Genomic DNA, 16,691 nt, shown 5'->3' on the forward strand with positions numbered 1-16,691 from the left:
CAACTTCTGTTGGTAAGAGACAAGCGTTTGAGCCACACAGAGCTCCTCTTCAGTCTGGAAAACTTACTCAGTGTCACAGCTAAATGCAAGGTGGAACAGATTGTTTTGCATAAGTGGTTAACACACATTTAAAGGAACTACTCAAGATGAAGTGGCCTGTTAACACCCCTCCAGTGATGGTGGGGAGGGGAAGAAGGGGGAGCTGGGCAGTGGGGTTCAGGGCTGTCCCTACCCATATGCAAAGTACGCAGCTGCGTAGGGCACCAGGAAATTTGGGGCACCACATTTCCTGGTGCCCTACGCAACTGCATGCTGCTCCTGCCCCTCCTCCACCTCTTCCCAGCCTCGCCCCCACTCCACCCATTCCCCAAAGCCCCCGCCCTGCTCCGCCTCTGCCCTGCCCCCACTCCCCTGAGGACTGCAACAGGGCCAGGCCTGCACTCACCGGTGGTGGGAAGTGCAGTGACCCGGCCCCAGCCAGGGGTGGTTCCCCCTGCCCCCCAAGCCCAGCCCCCACTCTCCCCCATGGAAGCCTGGGCCCACCCCCAACCCCCACATGGAGGCCTGTCCCCCCTCCCCATGGAGGGGCGGCGTAGGGCCCCAGATTAGCTAGGGATGGCCCTGGTGGGGTTGTTACTGGGCAACAGACTGTTGTAATAAGCCATAAATCCACTGTCTTTATTAAGACCATGATTTTTAGTGCCAAGCAAAGTTATGAGTTTAAGCTCCCAGGCTTGTCTTTTGAAGGTATTGTGCGGGTTGCCTTTGAGGATGAGGACTGCGAGGTCAGCGATAATGTTCACCCACAAGTAATAGTGTTTTTGTCTTATCACCCAAGGGGGAACACTTTTCACACAGGCTATGTCTACACTGGAGACTTTCCAGCAGCACAGCTGTACCTATGGAGCCGCGCTGCTGTAAGATGGCTTGTGTAGCAAAGACGGGAGAGAGCTCTCCTGTCGACATGATTAAACCACCCCCAACGAGCGGTGGTAGCTACGGCGGCGGGAGAAGCTCTCCCGCCAACACCGCGCTTTGCACACTACCACTTATGCCGACAAAGCGTATGTCGCCCCGGGGTGTGTGGTTTTTTTCACACCCTTGAGCGACAAAAATTTTGCTGACCTAAGTGGTAGACATGGCCTCGGTCTGAGTACATTTCCCAGCTCAGGTCTACACTACAGACCTATATCGGTATAAGTACTGTCGGAGTGCGTGGCCGTCCTTCCCTGTCAATCTCGGAGAGAGGCCACGCCTCCTCACTACAACTACTTTGCTCAGAGCTATGAAAAATCCACACCCCGAAGCAACGGTTATACTGATCTCACCCTTGTGTAGACAGCACTATGTTGACAGGAGAGCTTCTCCCACTGACATAGCTACCATCTCTCGGGGAGGTGGATTAACTACGCTGACAGGAGAAGCTCTCCTGTTGGTGTAGGAACAGCAGCGTTTTAAGTGTAGACCTGTCCCCAGACCTGAAGAAGAGCTCAGTGTAGCTCGAAAACTTGTCTCTCTCACCAACAGAAGTTGGTCCAGTAAAGGATAATACCTCACCCACCTTATCTCTCTAAAATCTGGTGACTGACAGGCTACAACGCTGCATACAGTAGTCAACTTGTTTGAAAAATCTCACTGACACCCTGGATTATTGGAGGTGGATGAACAGAAAAGGAAAAGCAGATGAGTTAGTTGCAGCTCATTTGGAGATGAGCTTGAAACAAAACTCCTGACCAGAATCCTGTTTCCCCTCAGCCTTCGGGGAACTTCAGATCTAGATCTGGATCCAATATTTCTAGACCAAGTGCTTCTCAGCTGTGTGGGAGGAAAGAAATTGGCTCCTACAATGGAGAAGAGTTTGGCTTCTGAGCTGATCAAAAAATGGGGCGAAAATTTGTTGTTTCCATTTTACTGTTCATTTAGTGACCCATTCTCATTTTCAATGAAATTTTTCACAATATATTTCTGATATTTTAATGGAATTTTTTTTACCCAAATTTGTTCCCTCATTTTCAGTGAGTCAGTATATGAGAATTTGAAATCGACTTCAGTAAAATTTCCATGAAAATTGGTTTGGAAAAATATTTTGGAAAATTCCACAAAAATTGTACAATGTTAAGAACACCAACTGTCTTTTTGCAGTTAGCTTCATTTAAAAAAAAAAAAACAACCACCATTTTCTGATCGGATAAAGATTGTGTGGAAAATTGTGACCTGGGCTGCTTGAATTAGGGAGATGATGAAGAAATAAGAGACAGTGCCACCAAGAGCATGCTGAGTCTGATACTGGACTGGCATGTTTCCCAAGAGGAGTATGACACTCAGTAAAACACTAACATGGATGAACTAGGAAAGAGAGGATTTAAGATATAGGATAGCAGATGTGACGAGTTGGTAAAAATAAATAAAATAGAGTTGTCAACACTGAGTATTGATATTATGGTTAAGACAGCAGTTAGGCAATTGCTCTATGGATGCTGATCTTACTGTTGACACAAGTGCTGTAGACTTTAGGGAAAAAGAAGCAGGAACTGGGATAAGTGCATGAAGCAAAACCATCATTCACTCATGTAGCACAGTGATACAGCATTGCAATCCAATACAGTCCATTGATTCTGCCATCGTGGTACATTGTGGACACTTTTACTGCATTAAAATTTTGCTCTTGCCCTTTGTAAGCTGGAATCCTGTTTGAACAGTCTCTCTTGTAAGATGTTCCTGTTTCTGCTCTGGCCAGGTAGACCAAGAGAGCAGCCTTTACAAAAATATTTTATATATATTTGGTTCTGTTGCTTCCATTCCTATCTTGAACAGGGCACAGGCAAGAACATGGTCGTTCTTTCTTTTAATACCTTCTTTCTGAACTTTTTTTGAACCTCTGTGCTTGACAGGGGCAGAAATGTGGGTATATTTTATTTGGAGATGGGCCTGAGACACCACAAAGATCTAGATAGCTTTAGGCCAGGGTTCTTGTTTAAGGCACAGTCAGGGATAGGGTTTGCATGCAAATTCATTGCACAAAACTCATTTCTGTTGTATCTGAGCCCCACATAGAAAATAAGGACCAGTGGACCTATTAACGTGTAACAGTCTCTAGAGCAGCATCACAGCGTGGAGTCTGGACTCTTATGGGAGTTAATAGAAAAATAGTGAAAAAATCATGCCATCGAACTTAATAGAGAATCAAATCCTACCTGTAGAAGTCTATAAAATTGTTTAAAAAAAACCCTGAAGAAATTGTATAATTCTCTATTAAATTCTATAGGTTTTGGCTTGAATTATCCTAGAACTTTCTGGGTTTCATCCATATTAGATTTTATATAACTTTTGCATAATTGTACCCGACCTGTCCCCTCCCCTAAATACACCCAGCCAGAGCAAAGTCTGCTGAGTCGCTGGATTTGGGCCTGCATGAAGATTTTATGATTTAAGTAAATTTTTCTAGAAAGTGGCTGATGGAGAACATAGAGGAATGAGCTCCCAGGAAATGGGACCCACCCTGCTCGACCAACATATGTCAACCCTGAAAAGGAAGGGATGCCTCAGAGAGAAATTCAGTCTTCAGAGCAATTCACCCCTTACCTCTTCTACTGAACGGGGTGATGGCTGGCTTTGTCATGGGGATTCTGGTCAACTGGAAGCAGACTTGAGACCACTAGTTGATTTCACTTGGAAGAAGGGGGCCTCAGGGAATGTTTACTGTAACAGGGGAGTTAACATAATAGGGTTCACTCTAATAGAGTTTAATTGCATTTCAGAAACGAGCAGCGATACTGCAGCTCGTATCACGTAGTCCAAGTCCAATGCAGTTAAGTAGAGATGTAAAGAGTAATATAAGCCAGAAAGGCGTGTAACTAGAGAGACAAACTGGTAAGGAGAGGATTGGAAGATCTAAAAAAACAAACAAAAAATAACCCACCAGGAGCAAGTTAAAAATATAATTAGAAGAGGAAAATAAATAAATCGAATGCTGGGTTTTGAGACTATTTCAGACAACTATCAAAGGGCTGTGCAAAAATATTAGAGGCAGGCAGAAAGTAAAAGAGAAAATTGGTCCATAGGAATTGGAGAGAGGGATTGAGGAAACAGCAGATCAGTTAAGGAGTTGCTATACTTCTGTCTGCTCAGAGAAGGAGGAGGATGAGTGAAATGGAGATCCTATTTCCAGATGGGCTGGGGAGAAGTTAGTGCACAGGTATACAGGAGAAGGAAAGGTAGTCTTGTAATTAAGAGTGAACTGGGACTTTGGGGATTGGGATCAATCCCCAGATTTGCTAAAAGTTTACTGTGTGATCTTGGGCAAGTCACTTAATCTCTTTGGTCAGTTCTCTTTTCTGTAAAATGAGGATAATACTTCCTTTTGTCCATCCTTTGTGTGTCTTGTCTACCTAGATTGTAAGCTCTTCTGGGCAGGGACTCTTACATGTATGTACAGCACCTCTTACAATGGGGCCCTGATCTTGGCTGGGACCTCTTGATACCACTGTAACACAACTAATAATAATGAAATTCTTGTGACTAGAGTAGAATAGTTATTGAAGTAGCTTCCAGCACAGGGATTACACATTGCTTTGGCCCATGGAATTCAGATACAGAGCCAAAGTTCCCCAAGGCTCCAGGGGAGTTGGAGATTTGGAGTTCAGGACTATTATAGAGACAGGCCTAAGCTACAAATTTCCTATCCAGAACTGAACTTCTTTACAGTTTAGGAGGTTCGTATCCAGTGTTCTGGTTTGTTTCCCTCTCTGTTTGAACAAAATCAGAGCTGGCCCAAATTGTCACCCTAAGGTCAGACTGAATCTGAATCTCTCTTGAGTTTTAAAACAAATTGAGTTCATTTTCGTGTTTTTTTTTTTTTAAATAAGAAATATTCCTCCTCCTCTGCTCTTCCTGATTTTTAGCCAGAAGCAAATATAAATATCTGGCTTGGCTGAAATCAGGAATACTGGAAATTGCAAAAGAGGGGCTGATTATGTGTAATTTTCAGTTGGATTTCTAGACCAAAATTGCTTAGAGTTTGCTTCAAGAGGCCTTTCTGCCTCCGTTGAGGGGAGACTCCAAGCTTGCTATAAGTCTATTTGATCTTGAGGAAGAGGCTGCATTACACTTTCAGCACCAGGAATCTGCTGCTGAAGAAATTTGGGCAGAAAATGCCACAGGTGTGGCAGTGCCTATCTGGCCAGTTGACTGCTCCATGAGAAGACAAGGGTGTATCCTGGAACAATCATGGTCTGTCCTTAATAAATGCTTCCTGCTTCAGAAAACTGCTTCTAAATAGAGAGAAACAAACGGGCTCCCACACAGCTCAAGTTCCAGCGTGGTTTCCTTTGTTTACCAGTGACCACATACTATCTGGAACTCTACAGCACGCAGAGACATCTAGTGGCTGAATAGCAGACTGCAAGTAAACATAGCATTACAAAGACAATTGAAGAAAGTGTGGGAGCCAGTGTAACCCACACACCTCCTGGTGTGGTATTCTGTCCCATCTAGTGACACTGAGACTACTTAGAGAGAGAGATTAATGAGTCTGCTCTACAGCCTTAGCTAAGAGCCATATGGCTTTTAGCTCATGCAGTAGAGGCTCATGTATTTAGCTGCAGAGGTCCCAGGCTCGATCTCGCCCACTGACGACCGGAGGCTGTCGGTGTTATACTGGCTGTAGCAAGAGTATATTGAAGCGGGAAGAAATAAATCCTGGAAGTAAGTGAGGGGTTACCCTGCCTAGCAAGCCTAAATAGTGGAGGAATGCTTATTGGTTCATTTTGCTAAGCGATTTGAAGCAGAAAAAAAAAAACAACCTCAAGAGAAACCTGGAATTATGAAAAATTCTTATAAAGTAGAAAGGATTATGGCAGGTGCATTAATGTTAATTCTGGGATAGTGATATTACAGGTCTCAGAAACGTTCTCTAGACTACAAATGGAATGCTGCTAGAATAGGGAATGTGGCTAAAAGAAGCTTTTTAAGTGCATGCGCTGCACTGCAAATACATATCAGTTGAGGAAAATGGTTTTCCTTTACTACACATTTATGCAGTGCCTAGTGCAATGGCGTCCTGATGTAGTTGAAGCTTCTACATGCTATTGTATGTATACAGGAAATCTAACAATAATAATTTACATGTTAATCCTGAAAGGTGTTAAAGTGTTTCACAAACTGTATTCAGGCAGCACTGCTAAACTGCGGTCACTGCTGGGGAAAGAGATTAGCCAGACAGCAGCCAATACACTTCCCAGTTGTGGCAGGAGATGAAATTTTAGTGCAGGCTACGAAGGAAAACTCCTCTTCTGAAAAATGCCAGAGTTCATACAGAGTGGGATGGAACTAGGGTTGAAACCTTTCTAATGGCTGGTAGCCGGACCCCTGAGGCCTCACCCTTTCTCTGCCTCTTCCCCCCCCCCCCCGATTAAAAAAAAAAAAAACAACGGACATCAGGTCTTCTCAAATGGCATCAGGACACACAAGACAAAACCTGGACTGTCCAGGTGGAAACTGGATGGGTGACAACACTAAAAGGAACTCAGTTTTTAAGTGGAAATCTCCTCTACAGTAAAAACTGATAGGCCCAAGGGGCCTTTTTGTGGTCTGTAAGGGTACATCTACACAGCAAAGAATAAAAAAAATCCCTACGGCCGTAAGTCTGAGTCTGGGTCGGCTGACTTGGGCTTACACCATGGCATTAAAAATAGCAGCATAGGTATTCCTGCCTGGGCTGGAGCCTAGGCTCTCGTAAGTGGGGAGGGCCTCAGAGCTGGGCTCTAGCCCAGGCCAGAATGTCTACACTGCTATTCTTATCCCTGTAGCACTAGCCCTGTGAGCCCGAGTCAGTTGACGCAGGTTCCGAGACTTGCCAGCATGGGTGTTTTTTGCTGGGTAGATGTAGACTCAATCACATTTCCTATTAAATAAAAGTAGGCTAGCAGCTCAGGGATGTGCTAATGCCCACACTAGAAATGTGAGTAAGAGTAGTTGTTCCAAGGATGCTGAGTAAACAAACAAGGCTCTTAGATAATGATAGACCAAGGAGAGGGAAATATCCCCACATCTCACCCTAGCTCTAGGCATGCATGCATGCATGCAGGGGATAGTTCACCAGTGCTGCAAAGGGTCTGTACAAAGTCCATTGTACTCCTTAAATCTCTGCATAGGACTGTGTGGGTGTCTGTAGGTAGAATGGTTTACAGTGGTTGTGTAGGGATGTCTGAGAGCCAGCTGTGTGCTGCAGAAATGACTTCTGGGCTGGTCTTGTGTCTGCTGGAGCAGAAGCCTGTTATGGGGACAGGCCCACGGGGTGGTGGTGAGGGATCTGGGGTGTGGGTGCACATTTACAACTGGTACAGAGGGCTAGAGGTTACAGCAGCAGCCCCTATCCCAGGTTGTTTTGAGGGCTAGGTCTTAATTCCCTAAACCACTCTACCTGCATAGAGCTGGCTTTATGTAGGTGGCATGCATTATCCTCTAAGAGAACAACATCTTCTGAGGCCAAGAGTTTTTAAAAGAATGGGGTTCTAAGGTTGGGCTCCTAAGTTGATATTCAGGGTTGGAGTTTTCAACAGCACCTAGGACAGGGGTGGGCAAACTCTTTGCCCCTAGGGCCACATCTGGGTGGGGAAATTGTATGCAGGGCCCTGAATGTAGGGCTGGGGCAGGGGGTTGGGGTGCGGGAAGGAGTGCGGGGTGTGGAAGGGGGTGCAGTGTGCAGGAAGGAGCTCAGGGCAAGGAGTTGGGGCAGAGGAGGGGTGCAGGGTGTATGAGGGGGCTCAAGGCAGGAGGTTGGGATGCAGGAGGGGTGTGGAGTGCAGGAGGGGGCTCAGAGCTGGGGTTCAGGGTGCAGGAGGGGTGTGGCGTGCAGGCAGGGGGCTCAGGGCAGGGGTTGGGGTGCAGGAGGGGTGTGGAGTGCAGGAGGGGGCTCAGAGCTGGGGTTCAGGGTGCAGGAGGGGTGTGGCGTGCAGGCAGGGGGCTCAGGGCAGGGAACTGGGGTGCAGGAGGGGGCTGGGATATGGGGGCTGGAAGGGGTTCGGGGTGTGGGCTCCAGCCTGGCGCTGCTTACCTGGAGCAGCTCCGGGGTGGCAGCGGTGCCACTGCCGGAAGCAGCCGGCACCACGTCCCTGCGGCCCCTGGGGGGGGGCGGGCAGGGAGAGGGGGCAGAGGGCTCTGCAGGCTGCCCTCGCCTGCAGGCACCGCCCCCAGCAGCTCCCATTGGCCGGGAACGGGGAACCATGGCCAATGGGAGCTTTGGGTGTGGAACCCACAGGTGAGGGCAGCGCGCGGAGCCCTCTGCTTCCCCCTCCCCCAGGGGCCGCAGGGACGTGGTGCCGGCTGCTTCCGGCAGTGGCGCGGGGAGCTCAGCGCCACGTGGGGGGCAATCCTGCGGGCCGGATCCAAAGCCCTGAGGGGCCGGATCTGGCCCACGGGCTGTAGTTTGCCCACCCCGGCCCTAGGAGCACAAGTCCCATAGAAAAACTAACCCCCTAGCCCCCAGATGAGTGCCCTGATTTTCAAAGGTTCTGGGTAACCGGCAACTTCTATTGAAATCACCTTTCATTTTCAAATGCCACTTGTGGTCCATGTGCTGCAGACCCTTTTTATTTTAGTGGCTGTAGAAGGTCCCTCTGAGGAAGAAAGTTCTTCTATAGGCAAAGGAGCGTACAGGCCCTCTGCGGAAGGAACCGCTACTTTGGAATGAGAAGTTCGTCGGACTGATCAGCACTGTGAGATTTGGAAATCGATCGAGCTATATTTCATTAAGTAATAGTTGAGGCTGGAATTGTCAGAGGGGCCCTAGGGAGTTAGCCACACAGCTGCTATTGAATTTTAGTGGGAGTTGGGCGACCTTGTATATCTCCACCCATGGATACAGACACCTAGGGGCATGTCGGGGGGGCATGTCTTTAGCACCTCCCCATAAAAAAATAGGGATTGCATTCATAAATAAAGGAAATACTGAGTTTGGAACAGACACTCATTTATCTCACTTGATTAAGCATGGACAAATTTAGTCATGGTACAAAACTATTCATTAATGGCATATTGAACAGCTAAATGTTTTTATTAATTTTCACCTTTAGTCCCCACAAATTAAAAAAAAAAAAAAAAAGGCCCGGGCAGTCTGGGTTCTTCCATAGAGAGGAGAACCGTACTAATTTGCCCAGGTGACTGGGAGACCCCTTGGAAATTACTGAATGTTGCATAGTAGTAAGTGAATGGAAAAGAGAAAGGAAGACGCAAAGAGAGTACTTCAAATGTATTTTAATTCAGTTACTTGTCAAATGTAGTTTGTACAATGTCTTGTCATATACTAATAAATGAACTGCAATGTATTTATAACAGCAATGAAGTTCTTAATATGTGACATTTTGGATGAATGTTTGCTGTGATTGTTCAGTGCTATAAATGAAATTCCTCCTGTCTTGAGTGTTCATCTAATGTGCCACAAATGGAAAGTAGTTTCTCCATCCCCTTCTACAGCAAAGTGATGGTGGCGTTTTCTTTTTAACAACAAAATGCAAGGGATCACCCTCTAAGATATGCAGAAAGCTACTTCCAGCAGCGACAAGCTTAGCACAGCTCCTCCAGCCTTGGCCACTGGAGTTTCCATATTGGCTCACAAGACTAATGCTACTGCTTTTGAGCCAGCCCTATTTGGGTCCTGGCTGTGGTATTTTGTCAGGACTGCATGCAGAGTTCGGCTGCCAGATGGGGACTGCTAATTTGTTAAATCAGCTCTAGGGAAAGGCGTAGTGTGTAGTGGTTAATGCTCAGAACGAGGAATCATTTGCAGAACTATTCCCAGTGCTCCCACTGACTCATATGACTGTGGGCAACTCAAATAACCTCTCTGCCCTCGTTTGCTCAGCTGTAAAATAGATCATAATTCCACAAAGCATTAAAAAGCTAACCTTCGCTATCTGTTACTGCACACTTACCACAAAGATCTATTTGAAGTAAAGGAGAAAATTGAAATAGCGTCAGATACCATCGATAAGAAATGCTGGCTTTTTAATGGGGATGGCTGTACTTATCTTCCGTGCAAGGGTGTTTTGGCTTAATTAATGTCATAAAGAGTTTTGAAATCCTCCTATGAGCAGTGGTTGTAATTACAAAATGAAAGTGTTAGGTCACCAGTCCATAGCCACAGCAGTCTCTCTGGGCATAATTCCTACCTATGAAAATTAGCTCGTCTAAGTGGGAGTGCAGTCACTGACTTTCATGGGCTGGGAGTGGAATACAAATGTGATGGTATAGTTACAGAAACTCTAGTACAAAGTGTCTTGATAACTTATGTGCCCCCTGTAGCACTTCTGAGGGAAGAAGGCATGCAAACTGCAGTAATCAGAGACGACACGCCCACAATACCATACCTAGCCATCTCATTCCTGTTCAGCTCAGCAGGCATAAGCTGTAGAAACCATGAATGTGCTCTGGATGGATTTTTTTACCTTGCGCTATCAAGTAATTTTAAAACAAGGCAAAGTACCTATGATGACAAGAAAGTTTCTTTGAAAGTGATGGACAAGTGACAGAAACATGACCCACAAGTACCAATGCTACTCTAGCAAAATGGTCACAGCAGTTATAGTTTATATCATAGTTATCCCAGAGGCCTGTAGTGGGGTCAGCTGCCTTCAGAGTGCCACCTCGTGGCCAGAGGTACCTCGGCTGTACCCTACCTCATTTTCCCCCTTCTTGCACTCCATGCAGTGCAAAGGAAATTAAACATTCCCTACTTGGTGTCCAGTTTACTCAGTCCTCCGGTCCACTGGTCCTGCAGGCCCCAATCTCAGTTCAGTGTCTCTCTCCTGATAATCTGAAATACCACAGTCTTCCAAAATGGATCCCAAACTCACGCAGTCCTCATGTCCGTTTCAGCGGGGCACAACCCCCTCCTGTCTTTCTGCTTCCTAACACCTCCCACCTAGAATTTGTCCTTCCCCACTGGTGCCTTTCCCCCAGCTGAGTCAGGGCCGTGCAGGAGCTTTCTTAGGCCAGGGCTATAATAAAAAGTTAGGTCAATCCAGCTACATCACTCAGGGGTATGAAAAATTCACCCCCGCAAGTGACGTCATTAAGCCGAACTGACCTCTGGGGTAGACCGTGCAACGTCAATGGAAGAATGTCTGTTGACTTAGCTACTGGCTCTCAAGGAGGTGTGTTTACAACAGGGACGGGAGAACCCCTCCCATCACAGGAGCAAGCGTCTGTGCTGCATGGCAGCATGCTACAGCATTTTGAGGGAAGACATAACCTTACTCTCTGCCGGTATAGCCAGAGATTCATAGCTTCCCCCCCGCAGCTTACTGGAATCACCTGATTCCTCTCAGGTGTGACTCACTCTGCAATCAGGGTTGGCTAGCCCCAGCCTTCCAGCCATTAAGGGACAAGCCACTCTGTTGCAAGGCCTCAGTGATGCATGGGACCTATTGTGCTAAGCACTCCCTAAGACAACCACTAACTCATTGAGGTTAGGAAGAAGCTCTCCCTGGGGACATGTTATTCCATAAATATCTGCTGTGGGGTCTTTTGCATCTTCCTCTGAAACATCTGTGGCTGGCCACTGTCTGAGGCAGGATGCTGGACTAGATGGACCAAGGTGTGATCCAGTCTGGCAATTCCTATGCACTAAAAGCTGGACCGTGAGGCATTTAGCACTGTGACCCAAATCCCGCAAACCACTTAAGCACATGCTTAATTTTAAGCAGATGAGTTATGCCATTGAAGTCCAAGTTAAACATGTGCTTACGTGCTTTGTTGGATTGGGGCCAGCATGCTCAGATTGACCCCCGATCAAACGTAGTAAAACAATGACTTGCCTAAAGAGTTTATAACCTCGGTTAATTGCAAGATACAGAAGGAGGATGAAATGAACAAACAGTCTGGGTAGACGGGGGCAAAATGGTCCAACAAGCACGTTTATGTCTAGCCTAGCTCTGTACTCAGTTTAACTTGTCTCCCACTTAGCTGTTGCCAACTGACTGTGCTCTGTAAGAATCATGGCAGAAGGAGGCATCTGAAGGGGGCTAAGGTAGTAGACAATTTCTTGGAGATGAGGGAATTTGTGCTTTGCATCACAAGTGGCATGGGAGCCGTGTACCTTGGATGTTTTCCTACTAACCTCAAGTCTTTTCCCAACTTTGGGGTGTGCTCATTTAAAATACAGATCTGAGTGTCATCATGTAACTTGTTCCTCTAGGCACAGACGGCAAACTTGGTGCTAGATGATGGAACGAAGATGAAGGGCTATTCCTTTGGCCATCCATCGTCCACAGCTGGTGAAGTTGTCTTCAACACTGGTCTTGCTGGGTAAGACAAACACAAAGGATACATAAGCAGGGATGCTTTTTGTAACGCAGCACTAAACTGTGGAAAAAAGATAAACAGCTGCCTGTTCATTATTATTATTTATTATTAAATTAATAATAATGCATTATTTGTATTACCATAACGTGAAGGAGCCCTTGTCATGGACCAGGACCCCATTGTGCTAGGTGCTGCACAAATACAGAACCAAAAGACAGTCCCCTACTCCAAAGAATTTGCAATCTAAGTATAAGACAAGAGACAACAGATGGCTATAGACAGACTAACTGGCGTGTACAAAGAAACAGTGAGACAATATTGATCAGCATGACAAGCAGTGGTCAGTAGCCTAACTGTGGTCAAGTTTTTTGTGTGCATCATGGCAAAGGAGATTTTGAGAAGGGATTTGAAGATGGAAAAAAATGTAGTTTTGTGGATATTTCTGGGGAGCTTCTCCCAGATGTGATAAGCAGCATCATGGTAGAAAGCATAAAGGTTCAGTGGTCACGTGGACTTTCTGAACATTCTATCATGCCATCCCTATTTTGCAAACTGATAACTAGGGTAAATCCCTTCACTCAGCTTTGAAATGCAGCCACTTCTGTGTTGAAACGTGGTAACAGCTTAATGGCATGCAGCAATAAGTTGTAACATACTGGCCAAGCGTGTCTTCATCTCCCTTGAGTGGCTAGGTCCCATATAGTGGTATATGAGTCTGCGTCTGTCTCTAAGCCAATAAAGCACATCCTTTAGCTCAAGCAGTAGAGGCTGATGCTTTCAAATCCACAGGACCCAAGTTCAGCCCTCCCAGAGGTTCTGTCCAGGGGCATCATTACAAGTGGTGACTCATACAGGGATCAAACATAGAATATCAGGGTTGGAAGGGACCTCAGGAGGTCATCTCGTCCAACCCCCGGCTCAAAGCAGGACCAATCCCCAATTTTTGCCCCAGATCCCTAAATGGCCCCCTCAAGGATTGAACTCACAATCTGGGTTTAGCAGGCCAATGCTCAAACCACTGAACTATCCCTCCTGTTGAGCTCTGAGCCCCTCATCTAGCAGGAGTGTGTGATGCTCACGAGCATGTTGGGACTCTTTGTCCAACTTCAGCGTAGAAGCTCATGAGTCTGCGATAGCCTTGGAGCTAGTGGAACTGGCCAATCAAACAAGATCACTGGCCACCTTTTCTGCAGGATTGTCCAGATGAGAAAGTCAGCCATAGTGCAAACTTGCTTGATACAATAAGATCATTAGTGAGGAGCAGCAGGCCTCAATGGGAGGGAGAATCAAGACGTTTCTGAGGTAAAATTGAAGCGCAAGGTTTCAGTGCAAATCTTTGTGCACCTGCTCCACTCTCCCCAAACTCTGCTCTCCCTAACTGGAACAAATACCGCAAGATGGGTTTTTAAATAGTTCCATTGGTGAGAACACTAAATTACAGCCTAGGAAATCTGTTTGCAAAGTTTTGCATCACAAGGCAATTAATTATGTTTTTCGACAGCACTAATTACTAGCTGTGTTAATATACCTGCCAACAAACAACTGTTTAATATAGATCAAAATGATGGAGGGCACTAGAGTTCTCTTCCCTGTGATAGATTATGGGTAATAAATCTTGTCACATCGCAAAAGTCAAGCAACACCTGATGGATTAATTTCCCTTCAACACTGCAGCTCAGCAGCAGGAGCTGGATTTAGTATTCGTTTACTGACGATACGCAGAGGACACACTCAGAAGGAATGGCCTGTGCTGGGGGACAGATGGGGAAGAAGCAAAATATGAGGTTAAGGTTTATTTTACTGTCCATGGGCATAAACTCATCCCAAACAACTCGGGTTTTGCAGGACTGTCCCACTTTGAACCCAAGCCCCCTGTCCTGGTTGAAGTAGAACATTTTCCATATTGAGTGGCACCCACAGCCACATGTACGTTATGCATGGTGTGTGCCATTGGCAGGGGCAGAGTTCAGAAGGGCAGCGGCTTCAGCCCCACTGGGAGTGCGCAGTGGCTGCAGGAGCTCAGGGCTGGAGAGCGGGACCAAACCAGGGTGGACTGGGCTGGGAGGCAGGGGCTGAGCATTGCGCAGACTCGGTGGATGAGGTGCTGAGCCCAGGAGCAGCAGCAAAGATGGCTCCCAGGGATTGGCGGTGACCAGCTGCATCCCGCTTTAGGGTGGTAGGAAACCCTGACTGCTATGGAGAAGAGAATGTGGCGGAGGGGAGGGGGGCAGGAATTAAACCTTGCAGAGTTCTGGCAGGGCACAAATGTGGCTGGGTTTGTCACAAACAGGGATTGCTGGGCAGAGAGTGAGACCTCATAGCACTCAAAGTCCCAGAATAATTAAGGCCTCAAGTATCCAAAGGAATCCATTCACCCGTGGATTGACTTTAATGACACTGTACCAGGATAAGGGTCTGCAGGAATAGATAGACGTCTTGGCCTTAAGTCCCTGTCAGGCACAGGACCTGGTCAGGATAGATAGCAAGTTACTAGTATGGAAGTGAGTGTGCTAATGAGCTGATGTAGTGTTGGCATAGGAGTGACTATGCCAAGACCTCTCGTAAGCCTCTGAGCAATGCCCTGTGTGAACTGAATGTTACTAGAATCCTGACTATGTTCAGACTGAGCTTGTGAAAATTAGTACATGGAGCCATGTCTTTTCAATGACAAACTGAACTCTTGAGTTGTCACTTAACATTACAGAGAAGGAATGCTGGAGAGGTGTTTGAATTTTACATGACTAGAAATGGCTGACATTTTGGCGCAGTTCAAATTTTTTGACAAGGCTTTTTGGTGAAATTTTTGAATTTTGGCGAATGGGATGATTTTTCACAGAAATGTTCACAAAAAATTCAACTAGTTGTATACAAATAATTTTGTTTTAGAAGAAAAAAGCAGGAAGAATTGAAAACACTTTTGCAAAAAATAAATAAGTTCCCCTTTTTTTTCCCTGACATGTTTGCTCCCTTTTTTTGTGTTTGTTTCCCACGGATATTCTAGCAGAGGAAGTGATTGACAGGAATTTACAGAGATCAGGCAGGACTTGTTGTGCAAGCCCCGAGAGGATTGGACCCTGATGCCTCTTTAGTTCTTGTGCCATGTGTGTCATTCCTTGTGCCATTCCTCAAAGCTATAGGAGGCATTGTGCATGCTTTAAGGGCATTATGTCCCAGTGCAGGGCTGTGTCTGTATGTCACAGCCAAACCCAGTGGCTTTTTTTCAATGTTTTTTGAATACAAACAACACACAAAGGTTAATTACATTGGCACTGGCATTAATGAAGGATGTTTGGTAGCGTAAACAATCCAATAGGCAGGAGAATATCTCTTTCTCTCTCTATATCTCTCTATATATAGATATATATATATATATAAGGCACATACTATATGTGCCAAATGTATGCATACCATGCATTTACTATAACCATATGTTAACACTGAAAACCTCATGCATATTTAACCAGAGCAGGAAATATATTTCCAAAAGCAGGACAAGCATACCGAGGAATATTTCATGGACTTTGTTTAACTGACACATCATTTCTCTTAGTTGGCTAGAGCACTCACTCGTCTGTATCAGCCTGCAACCATTCTGGCTTTTGTAAAGAGTTTTCCAGTGTTTGACAATTAATCTTTTGGCAGTGGGGCTGGCGTTCCATAAAAATGTTTCTTGCAAATTGCTGATATCTGGTAAACTGTGGGAGTTTCCAATTACATACCATTTAAACAACAATAATAATACATTATGCATATATATAGGGCAAATTCATCCTGAAACACCCAATGCGCTTGGGAAAGTATACGAAAGGATAATTTCATCCACCGCTGAAATGCAGCCATTTCTGGGGTTTAAGACAGCAATTATTTAACAGTTCACAGCTACAGGACATAGAGAAAGTGAAGAACTACTTATTTAATTGGAGCTGCAGAGGGAAATATAGGCAGAGTGCAATTATCTGATCTGTAAAATGAGGCTAAAAATGTTCCAGTACTGACCTCATAGAAACCTTAGATTTGAGTATCAATTCAGCAAAACATTTAATTGTATGTTTAAATCTATCCCTCCTTGGGAGTTTTCTCCAGACTCAGCATTCCCTTGTATTTGGGAGTTCACTGCTGGCTGGTTTATGTTGGCTTTTTCACTCCCAGCCCCATGCCAACAGTTGTCTGTTGTTTGTTTTTAACTCAGGTACACTGAAACTCTGACAGATCCCAGCTACCGGGGACAGATTCTCACGATGGTTAACCCCATTGTTGGCAATGGTGGGGCGCCAGACACTGCTGCCTTGGATGAAATGGGCCTCAGCAAGTTTTTAGAGTCTGATGGAATCAAGGTAATGGCAGCAGCAAAATCAGGACTGGACAAACTAGTCCAGTGGAGACCTGATTTA

The 16,691-nt window shown here is 45.7% G+C and overlaps 1 protein-coding gene across 2 annotated transcripts in view; it reads left to right on the plus strand.

Moving 5' to 3' along the window:
* CPS1 (carbamoyl-phosphate synthase 1) overlaps window positions 1-16,691 on the plus strand; it is a 153,376-nt gene that overhangs the window by 35,795 nt on the left and 100,890 nt on the right. For both annotated transcript variants that reach the window (XM_074968096.1, XM_074968097.1), the window contains exons 2-3: window positions 12,194-12,303; window positions 16,490-16,634. In XM_074968096.1, the coding sequence (XP_074824197.1) occupies window positions 12,233-12,303; window positions 16,490-16,634 (216 nt within the window). In that variant the 5' untranslated portion in view covers window positions 12,194-12,232. The remainder of the gene's footprint in view (window positions 1-12,193; window positions 12,304-16,489; window positions 16,635-16,691) is intronic.

The sequence above is a fragment of the Natator depressus genome, chromosome 11 (assembly GCF_965152275.1).
Source record: "Natator depressus isolate rNatDep1 chromosome 11, rNatDep2.hap1, whole genome shotgun sequence".
Lineage (NCBI taxonomy): Eukaryota > Metazoa > Chordata > Testudines > Cheloniidae > Natator > Natator depressus.